General features: G+C 47.4%; 1 protein-coding gene across 1 annotated transcript in view; it reads left to right on the top strand.

The window, feature by feature from the left end:
- Window positions 1-20,634, top strand: part of COL7A1 (collagen type VII alpha 1 chain) — a 116,570-nt gene that overhangs the window by 24,198 nt on the left and 71,738 nt on the right. The window contains exons 16-37 of the mRNA XM_033141017.1: window positions 1,741-1,869; window positions 2,509-2,655; window positions 3,532-3,657; window positions 4,559-4,702; window positions 4,800-4,925; window positions 5,329-5,475; window positions 6,021-6,146; window positions 6,496-6,642; window positions 7,619-7,738; window positions 8,366-8,512; window positions 10,564-10,700; window positions 11,423-11,549; window positions 12,222-12,365; window positions 12,861-13,033; window positions 14,116-14,151; window positions 15,343-15,369; window positions 15,488-15,532; window positions 15,810-15,902; window positions 16,507-16,578; window positions 18,469-18,504; window positions 18,585-18,638; window positions 20,426-20,494. Of these exons, the coding sequence (XP_032996908.1) occupies window positions 1,741-1,869; window positions 2,509-2,655; window positions 3,532-3,657; window positions 4,559-4,702; window positions 4,800-4,925; window positions 5,329-5,475; window positions 6,021-6,146; window positions 6,496-6,642; window positions 7,619-7,738; window positions 8,366-8,512; window positions 10,564-10,700; window positions 11,423-11,549; window positions 12,222-12,365; window positions 12,861-13,033; window positions 14,116-14,151; window positions 15,343-15,369; window positions 15,488-15,532; window positions 15,810-15,902; window positions 16,507-16,578; window positions 18,469-18,504; window positions 18,585-18,638; window positions 20,426-20,494 (2,372 nt within the window). The remainder of the gene's footprint in view (window positions 1-1,740; window positions 1,870-2,508; window positions 2,656-3,531; window positions 3,658-4,558; window positions 4,703-4,799; window positions 4,926-5,328; window positions 5,476-6,020; window positions 6,147-6,495; window positions 6,643-7,618; window positions 7,739-8,365; window positions 8,513-10,563; window positions 10,701-11,422; window positions 11,550-12,221; window positions 12,366-12,860; window positions 13,034-14,115; window positions 14,152-15,342; window positions 15,370-15,487; window positions 15,533-15,809; window positions 15,903-16,506; window positions 16,579-18,468; window positions 18,505-18,584; window positions 18,639-20,425; window positions 20,495-20,634) is intronic.

Here is a 20,634-nt window from a genome sequence, read left to right on the forward strand (position 1 = left end):
GATTAATGACTTGCTGCATGTTTAGCCATTGCCACCTTGCTTTCACATCTGGAGAGAAGGAAGGGCCCTTGCCGTAGAGCTGCCAAGTTTGTCTCTGTGAGCAGTAGGCTGATATTAGGATAAAGCTGCCTCTTCTGAACTTTGCTCTGCATATTGATGAGATGTTTGTCTTTGGGTGAGTTTTGTTTAAAGTGCCGGGAAGTGTTTATACCTTTATACAGAAGAAGAAGCTTTTTTTTAATGACCAAAATAAGGAAAATGTCCTTGCAGAAGCTAGGTGGTTAGATGGTGGAATTCTGAATATGCAAGTTAATTTAAATTAAGTAGAACCAAGCCAAAGTGCGCCTCCCACTTTAGATGATAATATGAGGGGGGGCGTGGCTTCAAAAGCAGGGCAAATGAACTCATTTGCTCTGTGTGTGGTGGTGTCATGTAAACGAAACAGAATGGTCCTGTGCTGCCAAAATGTCATTTTGGTGGCTGCATGACCCCTGACTGGCTGGACCACAAAGCATTGAAAATATGCCCCCATCTCTTTTTTAAACAGAGGGTGAGACCCCTTTAAAAATATACCGATGCAGAGGGGTATTGAATGGGAATAAAACAATGCAAAGTGCGATAAAATCCTGGGGAATCTTTGGGAAACCAAACCCTTATTTTTGTCACCAAAAACGTTTGCACACAGGTTACTTTGCAATTAAGATTAGAAATCAAACATTGCAGAAAACCAATCTTAAAGCAACAGTTTCCCCCTGTAATGTAATTTTCCAAAAAAATTATGTAGACATTTCTACCCCAGATGTGTTGCAATGCTTTTGCTTTCAACATACCTTTAGCGAACGGGATGTGAATCAATATAAACACTAAAGATGCCTTCCTCGACCTGGTGCCCTCCATATGTTTTGGACTGCATCTCCCATCAGCCCCATCCAGCATGGCCAGTGTTCAGGGATGAATGGGAGTTGTAGTCTAACAATAACCCAGAGGAGGGCACCACATTAGGGAATGCTGGAGGAAAGCTTCTGAGCGTGTTTTATGGGTGTTTCTTTCATTCGCCATGGGTGTCAGGTGTGTGAGAGAGAGCAGGGAGCTTAAGGTCCTTGGAAGAGCTCAAGCCTTCCTCTTCTAGGCTTCCAAATGCTGAATGGCTGTAGCTTGGAAAGCCAGGGATGATGCAAGTAGCAGGAGTCCTCTTTGCTCTGGGCCGCCAACCTGTTCCTTTGACTGCAGTACATGTTTATTTCAAGCAGGGGCAGGAGACCTGCAGGTGGGCAGGGAAGATCTCTGCAGGTTTGGGGTGGTTACATGTGCTGCCTTTGATTCCCCTTCTCTTGGGAACCAATCCCCATGGTTTCCTCCAGCCAATCAAGTACTAGAATTGTGGACTTGAACCTTCCACACCAGCAGTCACGGCTCATAAGCCAAGTTGGTTGCATAACATTCTGAAAAATCCCTATTTTTCTGTGGCAGAGCTCTAGGCCCCTGGTTGGCCTTCTACATCCATCTCTTCCACGTTGATCAGATCTGTACGTTATTAAGCTGTGTGCCGCTTTTTTCATTTTTGCTGATGTTCAAAGTCCAATATGGGGGTCCTCCTCCCCCATCCCTTCTGCTGCAAATAAATTACGGCTTTCCCTGTAATGAGGACCTGGTGCAACCACTGGCCCCGCTGCTCATCATGCTGGCACCTTGGCTCCCCTCACTGGCTTCCTTGCATTTGAGCTGTGATTTGTCTTGCAGGGGTGGCACAACCCGTGGGCAGCATCTCTGACTTGAGGGTCACTGAGACTTTGGGGAACAGAGTCAGACTGGCCTGGACGGGTGTCCCTGGGGCCACAGCATATAAAGTTGTGCTGCGCAATACCCAGGGTGAGTATCTAGGGGATGCGGAATTGTGGGGTGGGATTGCTTCACAGTGGTCCTGGTGCTATCGAAGATCCAGTTTGCATCCTCGGCTAATAGGAGCAGGGGTGCGGGGGGAAGCAGTAGAATTTGGTCCATTAGGGCAAGTGGGGCAGTATCCCATCAGCCTCAGCCAGCACCCCCTTACCTGCCTTCTTACTTGCATTCAGTCAGTCCAGGGGAACTATCTGTCATCTTCCTCCTCCTTAGTGTGAGTGTTGCCACTGTCAGAGTCAGAAGAGCAGAGAAGGGTGGCAAAACCCAAATTAGATAGCTCTGCCCTGGCCCCACTTACTGTTGGCCTCTCTGCCTTCCGCCCTACCAGCCCAAATGGGCACCAGTCATTGCTGAGGAGGAGCAAATGGTAGCCATAGGAGAGGAGGCAGAGTTGTGCAGTGCAGTGCAACAGCATTTGTTGACAGATGGATGCCCTGCCCAGAAACTGTTCCTCAGCCAACTCCCGATACTGTCTTAAATGTCTCTCAGTTTTACTTCACAACCATGAGCGCTAGGAACTTCTTTATCTTAGAAAACCAACACGGGTACCCCTTTTGCAAGTGAATATTGTGAATGTGTAGCACATGGTCATTTGGGTCTCTGCTGCAGATGGCACAGAGAAGACACGGCGTATCCCAGGCTCCCAGACCACCGAGGACCTGACTGATCTGAAAGAGGATGTGGTGTATGTGGTGCGTGTGTCAGCAGTTATTGGCAACCGTGAGGGTAGCGCTGCTCCTCTCAACATCCGACTCCGTAAGTGTCAACCGACTCATCCCAGATAGTCCTAGGCCCTTTTCAGAAATTAGCCTCCATGCGCACGGAAGTGGGAGCAGGGCCACATATGCTAGCACCATCACCACCAGCTCCACCTTGAGACCTTGGTGCCATTTAGGTAGAACTCAGGTGGGTCTCCAGCTCCTAGCCTTGAGAGCCATGCACTGCTTCCACAGCCAGAGGCAGTAATGCTTCTAAATATCAGTTGCTGGAAACCACTGGAGGAGAGGGTGCTTGGGTCCTTCTTGGGGGTTTCCTGGTTGGGCACTGTAAGAACAGGATGCTGGAGTAGATGGTCATTGGCCTGATCCAGCAGGTCTTCTTGTGAGAAGATTTAACAGGTCATTCCCAATCTGCAGTATGGTGATAATAATTCCTCCCTGAGACATGAAGCACTTCAAAAACTCCCGAGGCAAGAGGGGAGAACATTTTCCAGCCAGAGGGCCACATAACTTTATGAGTAGCTTTCTGAGGGCCACATGTCAGTGGTGGATGGGGCCAGAGGGAAATGTGGGTGGAGCAATAGATGTGACTCTTTGGTACCATAGGCTGCATCACAGCCATGCAAATGTCAGTGGTTTCTTCATACATGCACTCACTCCCATATCCCATTCAGACAAACCAAGGACATCATCACGTGTCAAGGTCACATTCCAACCAGGCAATAGCACTTCAGGAAGGTGTGGAGTAGGGCTGGTGAGGGACACGGCCTGAGGAGGGGCGTGGTCTAGGGGCAATATAGAGAGGTCCTTTGGGCCTGAGGTTCTCCACCCCTGCTCCAGAGTGGCGTGTAAGTGTTTGTGCATGACCAGTTTTTCCCAGCCAACCCCCTCAATTCTGTCTTTGGACTTGTAGAACGCCCGTCTGTGGGCAGCATCACCAACCTACAAGTGGCTGCCCTTGGACCCAGTCAATTGCGGGTGACGTGGAATCCAGTTGCCGGGGTGACCGGATATAAGGTGACATGGAGGCAGAGAGATGGTGAGTTGTTCTGCGTGTGACAAAAATAATATATTCTGGCTTCAGAATTAGGCTTAATTGGAACTTGGGGGTCTGCTTATTTAAGGACTAAAGTGTAGTGTCAAAACTAGAGAAATGAAATATATCAGGGGTGGGATAGGGCAGGAAGGAGAACTAGTTTGGGACTGCTGCCCAGTTACAAAAAGTGACAGCCCACTGGAACTCCGTAGACTTGATTAGCCTGATTAACTTGGGGAAAGTCTCCACATAGTTTAATTCTAAAATGCAATGCCATTTCGGACAGGGTAGTTTAATGAAGTTGTTTTGAACCATTTTTTATAATCGTGTTTTTATGTTGTAACCTGCCCTGGGACCTTAGGGTGAAAAGTGGAAAATAAATAAGCAAACAACCAACAGGAGTCTAGTTTAATTAGCAATCTAGAGATCTCTGGGTTTGCTTCTTTTATAACCAAGCAGGGAAACAGTTTTGTATTTCAAAGGTGAAATATGATAGCCAGGAATTCTTAGCTTGGGTTCAGCTTATTAAAAAAAATCAAATCACTCTAGTTGAAATTTGTATTCCTTTGGGCAGCAAAATCTCTCTCAATTGATCTCTCCTTTTTTAAAACACACACACTCAGTGTTGCTGTTATGAAATATTTGTCTCAGAAGGATGTAGACTGGTTTTGTGGTATGCCTGGAAGCTGTTCTGTTGAAGGATACCTTGTTTGTGCTAAGATATGCTGTTTCTGTTGGAAATGTCTGTCCGGACTCTTATGTGGCAATTGTGGCAGAAAAAGATTCCCAGAGTTGCTGTCTGGTAGCTCTCAACTGAGGGATTTCTTGCCGTAATAGTCCACCCGGTTTCAGCCCTGCTTTATGGAATACGCTTCCTCCAGCTTGATGTCGTCTTCTCCCCCAGGTCAAGAGTTCTCTCAAGTCCTTCCAGCTAATAGAAACTCCTACACTATTGAGGGCCTGAGGGCCGGGTCTTTCTATCTCATTGGGGTCTCGGCCTTGGTTGGCAACAGAGAAGGGAGTCCGGTTACCGCCACAGCTACAACAGGTGAGGTCAGCTCTGGCTGTAGAACAGGGATGCCCACAGCAAGTCCATCTCAATGGCACTGCTCTCAATCATCCTTTTCCATTCTTTTCTTTTGCAGCCCCTGATCAAGTGGGAATGGTCACCAGCTTACAGGTCCTGGAGTCTCGGAGCACGGATGTGCGAGTCACATGGGTTGGTGTGCCCGGAGTTACAGCCTACAGAATTGTGTGGGGCCGCAGTGATGGTACAGTAGCTGCTCAGTTTATCAGTTGTCTGCCTGCATTGATGCTGTTTCTGATTGCTGATGTTTCTTCCAGAAAGTGAGATAGCAGAACCTTTGCAAGTCCCAGAATCCAAAGCCCCGTTTTCCCCCTCCAAGTATGAAACAGGTTAAGACAGGGTGTAGAAACGGCTAGCCTTCCAGATGTTGCCAGACTGCAACTCCCATCTTTCTGACCATTGGCCATGCTGACTGGGGGCTGATGGGAGTTGGAGTCCAACAAACTTTGGAGGGCTACAGGTTGCCCATCCTGGTTGTAGGGCAAGGATAACCTTTTGTCTGTGAATAGTATCAAGATTTGCACTTGCGAACTGGGATAGCCTGAGATGGTTTTGCCCATGCTTTTAAACTCTGCTCTGCTTCTAAGGTGGACCTGAAAACAGCAAGCTGGTCTCGGGAAGCACCAATTCCTTTGATATCCAGAACCTGGAAGGCGGAGTCAGCTACACTGTGAAGGTCACTGCACTGATTGGCAACCGCGAAGGAGACCCCGTGTCTATCATTGTCACCACACGTAAGACTTTAATGGATTTGTGTGCCACATCTCTGTCTAGTCCTCATTTCAAGGAGCTCTGGGCACTACTTTGGCCACTCTGTGAGTTAGGCTGGAGGTTTGGAGACGGTGATTTGCCGAAGGTTGCTGGTGAGCTTCATGGGCAACTGAGCATCAACTGACTCCTTTTAGGTGGGGTTTGACAACCTGGATTAGGCAGCGGCTGCATTTGTAGCTGTCATTCCAGGAGCTCCCTGGAAGCAGAGGCTGTGAAACAGTGTGTGGACAGGGGATTTCTGGATCTTTGGAATGCCCATCTATGAAGGGTGCCGGCTGCAGTTCCTAAACGAAAGGTGAAAGGCCTTGTATCCATCCCACATTAAATACCCAAATGGACTCCTGGAGTACAGGATGAGTCTAAGTGCATTCTTCAGTTCCCCTCAGCAAGGTTCACTCCCTTCATCCAGGGCAAATAGTTCCCACTACAGTGCCTTCTCCTATCCATGGCAGCATCAGACCTCCCTGGATCCTCTTCCTTTGCTAATCCTCCCAACCTTTCCTCTCAGCGATGGTCTCAGCTCAGCCTGTTGGGAATCTGCGTGTGACCGACTCCTCTGAAAAGCACATCCGGGTTGAATGGAGCCCAGCACCAGGAAGCACAGGCTATAGGCTTGTCTGGCAGCCGGCAGATGGTGAGTATTGTCTACACCAGAGATGGGGAACCTCAGGTCTGGAGGCCTCTCTCTCTGGCCTCCTTGACCTTAGGACTCTCCTCAGCCACCCCTGCTTTGCACCCTCTTAAATGTCTCCTTCCTCCCCAGCTAGAACTCTGCCTGGGTGTGTGTGAATTTGCATTTGTTGCTCCACCTACTTACGTTTCTGGACCCACCCACCTTCTGCATGTGGCCCTTGTAAGGTTGCCTAGAAGGGAATGTGGCCCTTGGCCCAGAAAAGGTTCCTCAGCCCTGTTGTGCTACCTACGCCTCTCTTACTTCTGCCCAGCACTCAGGAAATTAACTCCCTCTCTCTCACCTGGGGCAGGTGGACCAGAGAGGAGCCAGCTGCTTCCGGCCAATGTCAACACCTATGACATCAGAGACCTGCAGCCAGGAGGGCGTTACGAAATCCGCATCACCAGCCTGGTGGGCAACCAGGAGAGCAGAGCTGTGGCTGTTGTTGCCAACACTGGTAAATCCATCTTCCACCCTCCACTAAGTTGGCCATTCTCTGCAGGCACAGAGATCAGCTGGAAGACACTTTCTGTCTATTTGTGAATTTGGAAGATAGTCAAAACCTACCTTGCTCTCACAGGTGCCCTTAGGTTGCTTCTTGCCCCTGGTGGGGCTCTGCCTCAGGCCTGGCTCTGCTTGGAGTAAGGGAGCCATCTCCTGGCGGCATCTTCAAATTGCATTTCATCGGAGCTAAAAGGCTTTTTTCGCTGTGCTCTCCCTTCTTTCCTAGGTCTCATGTATGTGACCTGATAAACGGTGGTGGTTGGGAGTTGTGTGTGTTTCTTGTTATTTATTTACTTATTTGATTCCATTCCCTTTCCCATGAACTATGTCAAAGTGATTTCACAGTAAATTTCTTGGGTGTGTATACCCTGCCAGAGGAGTGGATTGGAGGGCGTATAACTTCAGACAGTATTAAGGTGTTTGTATGTTGTCCCCAGAGATAATATGTTGTATAGGTTCTTTTGTTTCTGCCCTGTTAAATGTTTTAAACCCATCTTGCTGTTTTTTCCGCAACTTCTAAAGAAAGAGGTTTTTTTGGGGGGGGGGTTACATCTACAATGGTCTTTATATATTATATTTCTGTATTGCCTTTTCATGGAAAATGATGAATGAATCACTGTAACAAACCAATGGTGGCTAGTTGTGTATATGGTGTTGTTCTCACATCTGCTGTGCTGTGAAAACATCTTTGTGATGAAAACACTCTCGCTTGGACATGGTAGTCATAACTACTGCAAAGGACTTCTGCAAAGCTTGGGGACGTAAATGCTTCCATGAGGAGTCAATGGCACCAGGGAGAATGTTTCACTAGTGTGGTAACTACTGTCATTGATCATGATTATGGAGTCTCAGCTGCTTCTCTTGGTGGAGGCAAAGATTGTCTGAAGGCCCCAAGCAACTGCCTCAACTTTTTACCTCTGCTTGTCCAGCAGCAGTGGGTCGTGTGACCAACTTCCGGGTGGCAGAGACTCAAAGGGATGTTGCGATTTTGACCTGGACTCCAGTTCCTGGGGCCACTGGCTATCTCCTCACCTGGAAATCTCCACGAGGTAATGGCAGAGGTTGAGGACCAAACTGCTGGGCCACTGAGGGGGTGAGTGGGCATGAAAGAGGAAGTACTGGCGGTGTGTCCTAGTGCCATCACCTCCTCCAGCTCTTGCACAGCTGAAGACTGGGTGAGAAAAGGCAGCTTGCAGCTAGCAAGAACAGATCTCGTTATATCTTGGCCTTCCTCCAGTGACCTCAGGGCAGCGTGCATAATTCTCCTCCCCCGTTTTATCCCCCCCAACAACCTTGTGAGATAGACTGAGGCTGAAAAACAGTCACTGGATCAAGGCCACCCAGGGGACTTTGTGGCTGAGTTGAGATTTGAACTGGAATCCATAATCCAATACTTTTTAAGTACTGCCCCACACTGGCTCCCAGGAAGTGTGAAATTGACTGGAAGGTTATTCCATCCTTGGCAGATGTAGCTGGTTTCCCCACCCCTCACTTTTCTCCTTTGACCAGAGGTCATGCACAGGCCGAATCTCCCCGTGGCACACCACCTGCCACTGGTTCCAAGACCCACCGCAGGCTTGAGATCTGTTACATAGAGGGGCCACGGCGTCCATACTGGGTCACCCCCTTGCAGAATTGCCCTGGTTAACCTCTTTCATGCTCTTGCTTTCTTCCAGACGAAGGGGAAGTACAGAGAACGTTACCTGGGTCTGCCACATCACACCAAGTGTCTGGCCTCCGCCTGGGCAGGAGCTACACCTTCACCATCCGCCCGCTGTTTGGGAGCATCACAGGTCCTGAGACTTCTGTGACTGACCGCACAGGTGAGGTATCCTTGCACCTGGGAGGGAAATGCAGGACCTCTCCTATGTTGGAGGGCTTTCAAAGAGGATTGGACGAATTCAGGGAGGTTGCCGTCATCAACTATTTTTTTTTTTAATAAATTATTTAATACAGAAAGAATTAATCCAAATAATAACATCGTCTCGAAACACACAAGCCATATACAGAAAAAAGAAAATTTGAGTTAAAAAGCCTGCATATGGCTCTTTGCTTAGATAAAAGCCTCATTATATATGTCATGACCTAATCCATACATCATTACTAAAAAAAGAAAAAAAGGAAAATAATAAGATACCTCTCTAATTCATGACATCCTATTCCGAATACATTAATCATATCAGTCACTTTATTATCTGACCCTTTACGCCTATTACACATATCTCCCTTTATTCCTTCTATCCATTCGTCCATTCAGTTATTATTCTATCCTTCTCCCTTGTGACTTCCACTTGTCCTCCTCCCAGATTCCATTTAACACTTCTTTGTACTACACTAATATTCATTGTAATCTTTCATTTCTTCACCATTCCATTAACACTTTTCCTTTTGATCCCGATACAGTATGTCTAAAAATGGAGCCAGCATTTCACAGTGGGGCATTGCTTTTTGATGTATTCTCCAAATTTTCCCCAGTCTTGTTGGAATTTTTGATCATTGTATCCTCTAATTTTATCTGTTAATTTAGCCAGATCAATATAGTTGAATAATTTTTCTTGCCATTCTTTAATTCCCGGCAGATCTTTCTTTTTCCAATATTGAGCTATTAAAGTTCTGGCCGCGGCAGTGGCATAATGAAAAAGTTTTACATCCTGTTTATTTATTTCTCCATCCAGAATTCCCAATAGAAGTGCTTCGGGGTTTTTCTTTATATTGTATTTCATCATTTTTTTAATTTCCTCTAAGACCTGGGTCCAAAAATTTTGAATCACCTCGCAGTGCCACCACATATGTATAAAGGTCCCCACTTCCTTTTGGCACTTCCAACAAGAGTTGCTCTTTCCTTTATACATTCTATGTATTTTACTTGGCGTCATGTACCACCTGTAGAACATCTTGATTAAGTTTTCCCTGATCCCTTGTGCCGCCGTAAATTTCCACGATTCTTTCCACAGCCCTTCCCATTTTTCAAGTTCGATTGTCTTCCCTAGATCTTTTGCCCACTTGATCATGGTTTCCTTGACCATCTCATCTTTGACTTCCCACTCCAGCAATACATTATACATATTAGATATTAGTTTACATCTATTCTGCAAGAGGTGTTTTTCTAATAAGGAAGGTTCATTTAAGAATCCTTTTTGCATCTTGTCCTTATTAAATTTACTATTTATTTGGTGGTATTGTATCCATCCAGTTAAGAGGTGTTTGATGTCGTTATATTCTTTTATCTTCAAGTTTCCATCCCGCTGTTCTGTTAGATCTTTGTATGTGCCCCAATGTCCTTTTGAATTTATTTTTTTAATTGTGATTATTTCAATTGGGGATATCCATTTAGGTGTTTTGGGTTCTAATAATCTTTTATGTCTTTCCCAGATTTTCAATAAACTATTAGCCATGATGGCTCTGCCTCTGCTTCAACAGTCAGAGGCAGTTTCTGGAAACCAAAGGTGGGGGGGGGAGCGCTCTTGTGCTTGAATCCCGCTTGCAGGTTTCCCAAAGGAATCTGGTTGGCCACTATGAGAACAGGGATGCCGGATCCAGCAGAGATCGTCTGGCAGGGGGTTGGACTGGATGGCCCTTGTGGTCTCTTCCAACTCTATGATTCTATGTTCTCATGTTGTGCTCAAGGTCTCTCTCCTCACTCCCTGTTATGTGTTATGTTCCCAAGGAAAACAAGTGGAGCTAAGTTGGATCATTTTTGCTTGGGCTGTTTCTGCCACCTGGATCCCTTCTGTGCTCTGAATCAAAACCCATTTGGCTGTGCACAAGGGCAGCTTCTCACATGGGGGAGTGGAGAAAAGTCTCTTCGTTTTTATGTCCCCTGACCTCCGCTTGGCCGCCAACCCTACTCATTTTGAAACGTTCCCCTCTACAGTCTGCCAAGACGCCCGCAGAGACGTAGTTTTCCTCGTGCATGCCACTCGAGACAATGCCTACAACGCAGAGGCCGTGCAGAGCATCCTCTCCAACACTGTATCTGCACTGGGCCAGTTGGGTCCTGGTGCCACCCAGGTAATGACCGGCATAAAGGGGCTGCAGCTCTTCCTTTTGGCCCAGTTTGCATGTGCTGTGGGTGTTGGGCCACTTGGTAAAACGCCCATGCCAAGCCTCTGCTTCATGGCAAGCCATTCTGGTGCCAAGGCTCCCACTGCGGTCTTGGTGATTTTCACCTCTCTCAGTGCGAAACCTCATTTGCTATGGTTTGTGTCTGTAAGGCGAAAGTGGATGGAGCAGCATGGGAAGTGGCTGGCGTGAGTGGCCAGCCCCACAGTGTTTCAGGTGGCTGCCTTGCTGGCCTTCGTGCACCCTAAAGTTCATCATCAAGTACATTTCCCTTAGACATTTCATGTCTTGGCTGCGGAGTGTCTTGGTTGCAGTGCCCTCTTCTTGCACTATCTCAAGGGTGGGGAACCCCATTCAGCCTGAGCACTGCAACCCCTTATTGGTGGTAGTGGGTGCGACCAGAAACAAAAGAGGGTGGAGCAACAGATGTAAAATTTTAGCTTTGTGCAGTACGCCTGTTTCTACAGCAACACTCTCACACACACATGCAGTACATGCATTTGGCCATATCCAAGTCCAAGCACACCTTCAATGTGAAGTAGGCTGAGGAGTGGGTGTGGCCTGGGGAGAGTCCCAAGGGCCAGGTGGAGAGGCCTGGAGGGCCATATCCAACCCTGGGCTTGAAATTCCCTACCTCTGCTCTGACTTTGTTTTTTCCTTTTCTCCCACAGGTGGGCATCATGCTTTACAGCTACCGAGGCCTCCCTTTACTCCGGCTCAACCGCTCTAGTGACTTGCCAACAGTCCTGCAGTTTATCCGCTCGCTGCGCTATGATGAACCCAGTGGCAATGCCATTGGTAAGTGCAGGGCTGGGGGGCTGAGCCGTGTGGTGCAAGTTTCATTGGTTCAGAGACCGGGGAGGGCATTGCTGTAAGGACAAAACACACACACACACATAGAGAGAGAGGGCTTTATTCCTGTTGAAATCCAGAGCTGTGTGTCAGGAGCTGCTCTGTCCTCTGGCCCTGAACATCGTCACCTGCTCTTCTCCGGGATTTGATCTGGAGCAATGTGGGGCTGCTTCCAGTGTGGGGCTGGTCTTCTATCAAGGGAAAGATAGCCAGAACTGCTACTGGTGTTGACAGTAACTTTAAGAACTGTAACTTAAAGCACATGTGTTTGAGCTTGTTTCTTCCTCCTCCCTCACATTCCTTTTTTCCTTGTGTGCCATGTCTTTGTAAGCCCTAAGGGCAAGGGCAATCTTAAAACTGATTTTTGCAAGCCGCTCTGTGAGTCTTTTCAGGTAAAAGGCAGGGTATAAATGTTCTAAATAATAATGGTAATAAATAAATCCTGGCCATGGGGTTGGCCAGTTACTGCTGTAAAGCCTGAACAAGGTAGTGGGCCAGATCCCAAATAAGAGGTGGCCACTTCCTCTTCTGTAAAGCTCTCTTGACAATGAACTCTCCCGCACATGCTTGCTTTCTGTGGGTATCTGTATCTTGGGTCCTTTGCTTTTTTCACTGCAGGAGCTGCCATCAATCTTGCCAAGAGCGACATGCTGAGTCTCGCTGCAGGGCGCAGACCTGGTGTGCCTGGGACCCTGGTGATCCTGGCGGATGGTCCATCCAGCGATGATGCCATTGGGCCAGCCAGGGATCTCAAGGCCGCAGGTAAGGCACACAGGCCCTTAGAGTGTGGAGGGGGACGGGAATACAAGAGTACAGGAAACTTCCCTTACATCCTTTGCCTGTCCTGAATCTTCCAGCATTCAGCTTCATTGGGTGGCCTGGGTTCTATGAGAGAGGGAGAATAAACTTATCTCTGTCCACTCCCCCCACATCTTGCCTAATTTTATATATCTCCGTTGTATGTGTCCCCACCACTGTCACCTATTTTCTGAACAAGATAGCTCCAGATATTGTAACCTTTCCTCATAAGGAAGTTGCTCCAGACCCTTGATTGTTTCGCTTGCCCTTTTCTTTGCAGCTAGAAAAAAAGCTTTTCCAGAAAAAAAAACACCTTATCCCTGTAGGCCTGACTGAAGGTTCTCTTGGAAAGAATTAGTTAAGCTGCCAGTATCTTCTTCTGTTAATGTGCCTTGCCCAGGGAATGGCCAACCCACAGAACCCCTCGGTGGGCTTACTTTCTCTTTCTACACCTTGCAGGAATCCAGGTGCTGGCTGTTGGCATGAACGGGGCTGACCGCGAGCAGCTGCGCCGCCTGGTGACCAATGAGGACCGGCGCAATGTTTTCTTTGTGAGGAGGGATCTGAGCACTCTGCCAGAGGCGGAAGAGGGGCTTGCCAACGCCCTCTGCAGGGCAGCCGACACTGAAGGGGTAAGGCGTTCCTCACAAATTGCAGGGGAGGGATTACCTGCAGTTTGCTAAGCCCCTGAATGGAGGGAGGTGAATGGAAGAGTGTCTGCTCTGCCTGTTCAGGTAGCACCTTTGCAACACAAGACGCCTTGAAGCGTAGGACAGCTGTGCCTCTTGTTTGTACGTTGCCTGGATTTGTTACACACGAGGACCTTGTCTTAAGTGGAAATGCCTTGTGGTGTGCATATAACCACATAGTAATGTTTAATTGTTTTTTAATTACCCCCCATTTTTTTAGCTGTTCTCGCTTTATTTTATTTTATTTTATTTTATTTTAAAATAGCTTTATTTAATTTCAGACTTCTAAAATACAACCATATCAAATCAACCAATAGAAACAAACAAACAAACAAACAAACCCCCTAAGAAACATATAATCTAGACATTATAATCCACAAAAAATAATATTTGAAAAAACAAAACACACAGAAAAAAGCAAAGAATTATAAATAACAATTAAAAATTGACTTCCAATTGTCTGTATATCGCTTCCCTTAATAATGAAACAAAACTTGCTATACCTTATACAATGATTGAAAAATATATAACTAAATAAATAGCTCACATTTTCATATAAATCTCCCCACATATATCTCAATCTAAGCAAATCACCAAATCCGTTCTTATACCTTCTTTTTTCAGATAGTCTTCCACATATTTCCACTCAGCCTTAGATCTTTGTTTGTTCTCACTTTATTTGTAAGCCACCTTTAATCCCTGTCAGGGAGAAAGTGGGAGTATAAATAACATCACCATCGCCACCATCATTATCAATAATAAAAATAACCACTTGGTAAAGACCATCCCCTGGAGCACTCTGCCAAGTGGTGGAAGAAATTCACCTCTGATTTTACATGGTAAAATGTTTGCATCTTGGCAGGACATCACAGGCCACTGGTTGTACCAATTGGTTACACGTGCACTGTGGTAAATTTCATCCAACGTCCAGCACAAAATGTTTTCATGCACCGGCAGCAGCATTATAGCTATTCTAACACTGGTCTTTTTATCCTTTGTGTTTCCCCACTCCCTCCCGCCCTCAGCCTAGACCAGAGCCCTGTACGGTGCAGTGTCCTAAGGTAAGTCACAGGAAGCTCCTGTTCAGCAGGACAAGGAGCCGATGCTCTTTCCTGTAGCAGGCCAGACAAGAGCAGGAAATGGATACCAGGGGTGTGGCTTTTTTGAGGTGAGGGCTGCACCTCCACAGTACAGCACATGCTCTGCATGCAGAAGGTCCCCGGGTCTTCAGGTAGGGCTGGGAAAGGGACCCTGATCACAAACCCTGGAGAGCTGCAACCAGCTAGTGAAGTCAGCATGGAGCTAGGTTGACCCAGTGGCCTGACTCCCTATGTTCCTAACTGGGCATTGGCAGATAGAGACCTGGTCAGAAATTGAATTGGCTGTAGACAAGTATTTCCAACCTGTATTTCAGACACCAAAAAAGGGCTTCTGAGCGTGGGGGGAGATTCACACTCACACCACAGGCCCCAGGGGTCAGCTCCTCCAGAGCTCTCAGTCTCCTGCGACGTGTGTACAGTGTCACACATGCACGTGGTGTTGCATGCGACCCCCCCCCAAAAAAATATTGGGGTCATTCCTGTGCCTCTGGGTTCTACAATTTATAGGCAAAGGCTGGGAAGAACCTGTGGCCTTCCAGATATTATTGTACTCCAGCTTCATCAGCCCCAGCCAGGGTGGCCCATGGTCAGTTTTTGACACTTGAAGGGCACGTTTTTAGGCCCCACCTTATTTATATGTTTGCAAGTTGTTTTAAATTGTTTTTCTATTGTGTTCCAATGCTGTAACCTGACCTTGGACCTTAGTGTGAAGGGCAGGAAAGACGGAAAGAAAGAGTAGTCCAGCAGTATTTGCAGTGCCACGCATTAGCCAGCTCTGCCCTAGGTAGGCTGGCACAGCATGTGGAAGTGTGTTCAGTTCCCCTTAGAGACAGGGTGGAGGGAGTCGGCAATGGTGGAGTCAGACCAATGATGCCATGCGGTTTCCTAGGTGACTAAGGCGGGTGGAGAATAGGAGGGTCTTTGGCAGGCATGGAAATGGCTCTGCACTGTTTCCCAGTGTAGCTGTAGGCCGATCCCAAAGCTGCTATTATTTATTGAATTTATATACCACTGTATACCTGGAGGTCTCTGCACCATTTGACCAATTCCCAAGAGTTTTTTCCTTATAAGTTGCCCAGAGAGAAGCAGGGAAATGTTTTGAGGTATTTCTTCTTGCATGCAAACTTGGGCTTCTCTTTTCTTTTCCTGCAGGGTGAGAAGGGCGAGCCTGGTGAGATTGTGAGTATCTGAGATTTCCCAAGGAAGGTGATCTCACACTGAAGTCCTTTTAGGGCCTAAAGAGGGTTGGTCCCTGGGGGTGGAAACAGCAGTTAATCTCTCTGATTGTTTTTTGCAGGGACGGAAAGGACGCATGGGACTTCCTGGGCCTTCTGGAGATCCGGTAATGTCTGCTCTTTTATGTGGGTTCCTGGGTTGTATGGCTTGGAGTAGAGCTCATCTTGTTTGTTAGGGTGCTGTTGGTTTGACTAGAGCCCTTTCCTCTTCAGACTATTGGAGGAGAGGCAGGTGGGGGGACGGGACCCCTTGGCAGCATCACAGCCTGTATTTCAAGCAGGTTATAGCTCCCACCACCAAAAGCATTTTAAAAAAAACCACAACAGCAACCAGGCAGTTCATAAATAAAACAAATCCTATTATTTGTCTTTGGTTTTTTTCAGGGGCGCAATGGGATCCCAGGTCCTCCAGGCCCAGTAGGACCTCGGGGTCCTCCAGGTGATGTCACTGAGCGGCGGGGTGAGAAAGGAGACAGGGTGGGTACTCACAGCATCTCTTGTAGTCCTGAATATTTTACTCAAGAGGGAGCAGAACACTAAGAATGATGGAGCTTTAATGGGCAGGAAGCCTTCCTTGTTCCTCCTCATCAATCTATTCAAGTTCAGAGAATCCCTCTGGGTTCATCTTAAATTAGAGAATTTAGCTTTATGGTGCCTCTACTGATGAACTCCCTTTCCTGCAAGATGAATAGACTATGGGAGCTTGTTGCAATAACTTGCCTGCTTGGGTTACCTGGAGCTATCTGCTCTGCAGTCCTTTTGCTTTTGTTATTTGGATCTCACTGAGGGCCTGGCGAGTAACAGGCCCTTCCTTTCAAGTAAAGAACAAATTAGATGTTCTGTGATCCCTTTCATTTCTAGTCTTCTAGGACTGAAATCCTAGACACACTTCCTACTGAAATAAGTGGGGTTTACTTCTGAGTAATATAATTAAGATTGAAACCCTAACAAGCCCATGGTAAAGAACGATTTATCCATCTGGGAATGCCTGTGTGTATGTTCTCATGTACATCCTTCTTATTCTTAAGTGTAAAAGGCATATTCACAATGGCATGTTCTTAATCACTCTGTTTTCTTCCAGGGATTCCCGGGAGCTGATGGATTGCCAGGGAATCCTGGCCGCCCTGGTGACCCTGGTTCTTCTGGCCAACCAGTAAATAGCATTTTTTATTTTTATTTTTTTAAAAAAACCATCTTGCCATCTGTCATTGCACACTGGGGCATTCCCATTTCCCATGATGCCTTGCTGTGCTGAGACATTTATTTGTCTTCATCCACCAGTTTGGACTTAGGAATGATGGGTCCCCCTTGAGCAAAGAGAGCTTTCTTCTCCTTGCACTAAGTTTGTAGTATTGCCATTACTTATGTTAGCCTGACCTGACCAGTTGCAAATGTGCTCATCTGGTTATCTGAACTATGAGAGGCTTCAGGGATTCCAGTACTCAGCCTGAATTTGGCTTCCTTTGGAATGAGGTCACTTTGGGACTTACTGGCATTTTGTAATATTTGTTTTTATTCGGTGCTTTTTTTCTGGGGGGACGCAGGGGGACGCATACACCTAAACGTTTTGTGAATCTAAGTTTGGCCTCGTTGAGGGGCAATATTTCAATATGAGTAGGAAATGAGAGTACCCCATAACATTTACTTATTTTTTTTAGAAAAAAGCACTGCTTTTATTTACAGAAATGCAGGTTGAACATAGGTGGGAGTTCACAGCTTAGCGTTCCCAACAGATACCCGCTAATCACCCAGAGCTCCAACTTAGCTACCTGGAATTCAGTCTGTCCCAGCCTGTGCTGTCCATTTATACCATCATTGAGGAACCTTTGACTTCCCAGATGTTGCTGGACTGTAGTTCCTATTATTCCAAATGGGATGATGGGAGTCCAAAAACATCTGGGAGGGCTAAAATATTCCCCATCCTTGATCTTAGAATAATAAAATTGTAGAGCTGGAAGGGACCCCAAGGGTCATCTAATCCAACCCTCTGCAATGCTGAAATCTCAACTAAATCATACATGGGCAGATCCAACCTCTGCTTAACAACCTCTAAGGAAGGAAAGTCCACCACCTCCCTAGGGAGTCCGTTCCACTGTTGAACAGCTCTTAGATCCATTCACACCCACACACAGGTTGATGACATCACCCCCAGCCAAGGAAGGGGGCAGAAGATGGGCGAAGAAAGAAATGTCCCCCTTCCAAAACAGATATTGGCCACCCTTAAAGTCCTCTAATTTCCTCATAAAAAAGAGGAAACTGAGCTATTTTGCTGAATACCAGTTGCTGCAAACTACAGGAGGGGAGATGGGACACGGGTGACGCTGTAGGTTAAACCACAGAGCCTAGGGCTTGCTGATCAGAAGATCAGCGGTTCGAATCCCCGCGATGGGGTGAGCTTCCGTTGCTCGGTCCCAGCTCCTGCCCACCTAGCAGTTCGAAAGCACGTCAAAAGTGCAAGTAGATAAATAGGTACCGCTCCAGCAGGAAGGTAAATGGCGTTTCCGTGCGCTGCTCTGGTTTGCCAGAAGCGGCTTAGTCATGCTGGCCACATGACCCGGAAGCTGTACGCCGGCTCTCTCAGCCAGTAACGCGAGATGACCCCAGAGTCAGACATGACTGGAGCTAATGGTCAGGGGTCCCTTTACCTTTACCTTAACCTTACAGGAGGGGAGAGTGCTCTTGTGGCCGAATCCTGTTTGTAGGTTTACCAGAATCCGGCCACTGGTTGGCCACTGTGAAAAAAAGGACCAAAAACAGGATCCCAGTCCTAGGGATCTTATACTAGGACCACTTACAAGTGCAAATCTCCAACCAGCTTGTGCCTCAGGCAACCTTCATTAATAGAAATCCCAGCTCTGAAAGAATGCTGAGTCAGCAGGTACCCAAAGGGCCCATTCAGCCCAACCCCAAATCCCATTGCAGCACTATGTGGCTGTACATGTGTCATCTTCCCATCCCACCTGCTCAATTTATGATAGGTATCCTGGGGCAAGGGAACCCTTTTTATTACTGTCCATGACTGCATTTATTTTCTCCTCCACAGGGCGGCCCTGGCCTTCCTGGACTCCGAGGACTCCCAGTAAGTAAAGGGGTTGATTCCCATGGATCCCCTCTCCCTGACTGGAAAGACTCTTACTTATCCTTACCGTTTTCCTGCAGGGAGAGCGTGGAGTGATTGGCCCAATAGGGCCAAAGGGAAGCAAAGGTGAGCCGGTAAGTGCATAGACTACCTCCTAGAAGGCTCAGGTGGGGGTCTTAATTCCTAAATTCCTACAGGGCAATTGTTTTAAGACACACTGCAAAGCCAAAGGTGCTATGATGGTGAGAACCAGAATCAGGCAGGAGAAACTGCTCTAGTCTGCTCCTTCCCAACCCTCTGTTTCTATAGTCTACCATGGTCCTGCAGCCAGTGAGGTGTAGTGTTTAGAGTGTTGGACTAGGACCTGGGAGACCAGGGTTCAAAACACCACTCGGCCATGAAGCTCACTGGGTGACCTTGGGCCAGTCCTTGCCTCTCAGCCTAGGCTACCTCGCAGGGTTGGTGTGAGGATTAAATGAGGAAGGGGAGAACCATGTGTGCCACCTTGAGCTCATTGGAGAGAGAAAAAATGGTGGGGCATTAGATAGATAGATAGATAGATAGATAGATAGATAGATAGATAGATAGATAAGAGAAGAAGACCTGGTTGGGAGAAATGTTGAAGGGGGTGGGTGGGAATAACACAAAGCCCTCACTTTCTTATCTCTTCTGAAATTTGGCATTTGGGTGGCATGACCGTAACACACACACACACACACACACACCCCTCTTCACACTCCCCCTCGCCCATCTCTCTGGAGCAAGGCCATATTGGACCAGCATCTGTTGTAACCCACATTCAGCTGGACACAGGTAGTCAAGGTTCAACAGCACTGGGACCGTGACCTCATGTCTGGGAGTCCTGGGACTGATTCTTTGACTGCAACATGTGCTGTTATAATTTATCAGGGCTGCCCTTCCCAGATTCTGCTTCCTTATAGGGACACCAGAGAGCAGGAGGCAGCTGAGGCCCAGATTGCTTGTAGGCTTTAAAGTGCCTCGTCTTCTCGGCCGGTGACTCTAGAAATCTGTGCACCCTGCACAATCTAAATTCAGTCTCCAGCTTTGCTAGTAATAAATATACTTTACTTCTGCTCTTTGCATTACAAAGGGCCCATATGTTTGGTAAGTCCTAGGGACAGATCCGATTTTTTATATTATCAAAGGGGGTGGGGGTTTTGCTCCTTCATCACGGCATACCTTGCAGCAGGCATGGCTAGCTCCATATTTGAGGGGCTCCCCAGCAGTGTTGTGCAGCATGCCCCCCCCCACCATTGGGCTTGCTGGTAACAAGCAGCAGTGAGGAGGGAAGCAGTCACCTGCACGACTATAATCTGCGACAGGTGGATCCAAGCTGCCTGCTATTTAAAATCTCCTAGCCTAGCATCTCACGGGAAATTTTGAATGCCGGGTGGCTCACACTATGTAACATGAACCAGAAGGTGCAGGCAAGAGCGTGGCTCAAATTCCACGCCATGCATTAGCAGATATGGACTCTGCCACCGATCCAGCAGCCACCCTTTGATGCTGGGCCCGAGGGACAGTCTAACGCCCATTGGCTGCAGCCAGCACAGCTTATATATAGTCCAAAGCATTTGGAGGACACCTGGTTGCAAAACATTTCCAATCCTTGTTAAAACTATTTAAAACTTGCAGGCATGTCTTTCCCCTGAACTTTCTGCTTTTGTTTTGCTTAACAGTCCAGCACGTGGAAAAGTTTAGGTGACCCTGAAAACTGGCTCATGACGTTTTTTAGTTGCCGCTGGTGGGCGTTACGCTGCTTTTGCTGTCGCAGACCGCATTTTAACATAGCCGTAGAATAACTGGCTGTATTTCCTCCCAAGAGAAACTGAGGCAGCCTCCCGCTTCATCCCTGGACTGTACTCTGTTGATGTGACCTTTGGCCTTTTGTCTTGGGCAGGGGGAGCCTGGAGATATTGTAAACGGAGGAGGTGGGCTTCCTGGCCGGAAGGGGGAGCCTGGCAATCCGGTACGTAGCATCTTACAGGCAAGAAATGAGAAAGTGGTTGAATTGGGGGGGGGGCACCACGAAGGGGAGGGAAGGATAGTTGTACTGCATGAGAACCTGAGCCCCTCTGTACATGAAGCCCCCATCTGTTGAAGCATCCT

Source organism: Lacerta agilis, chromosome 2 (genome assembly GCF_009819535.1).
Source record: "Lacerta agilis isolate rLacAgi1 chromosome 2, rLacAgi1.pri, whole genome shotgun sequence".
NCBI lineage: Eukaryota > Metazoa > Chordata > Lepidosauria > Squamata > Lacertidae > Lacerta > Lacerta agilis.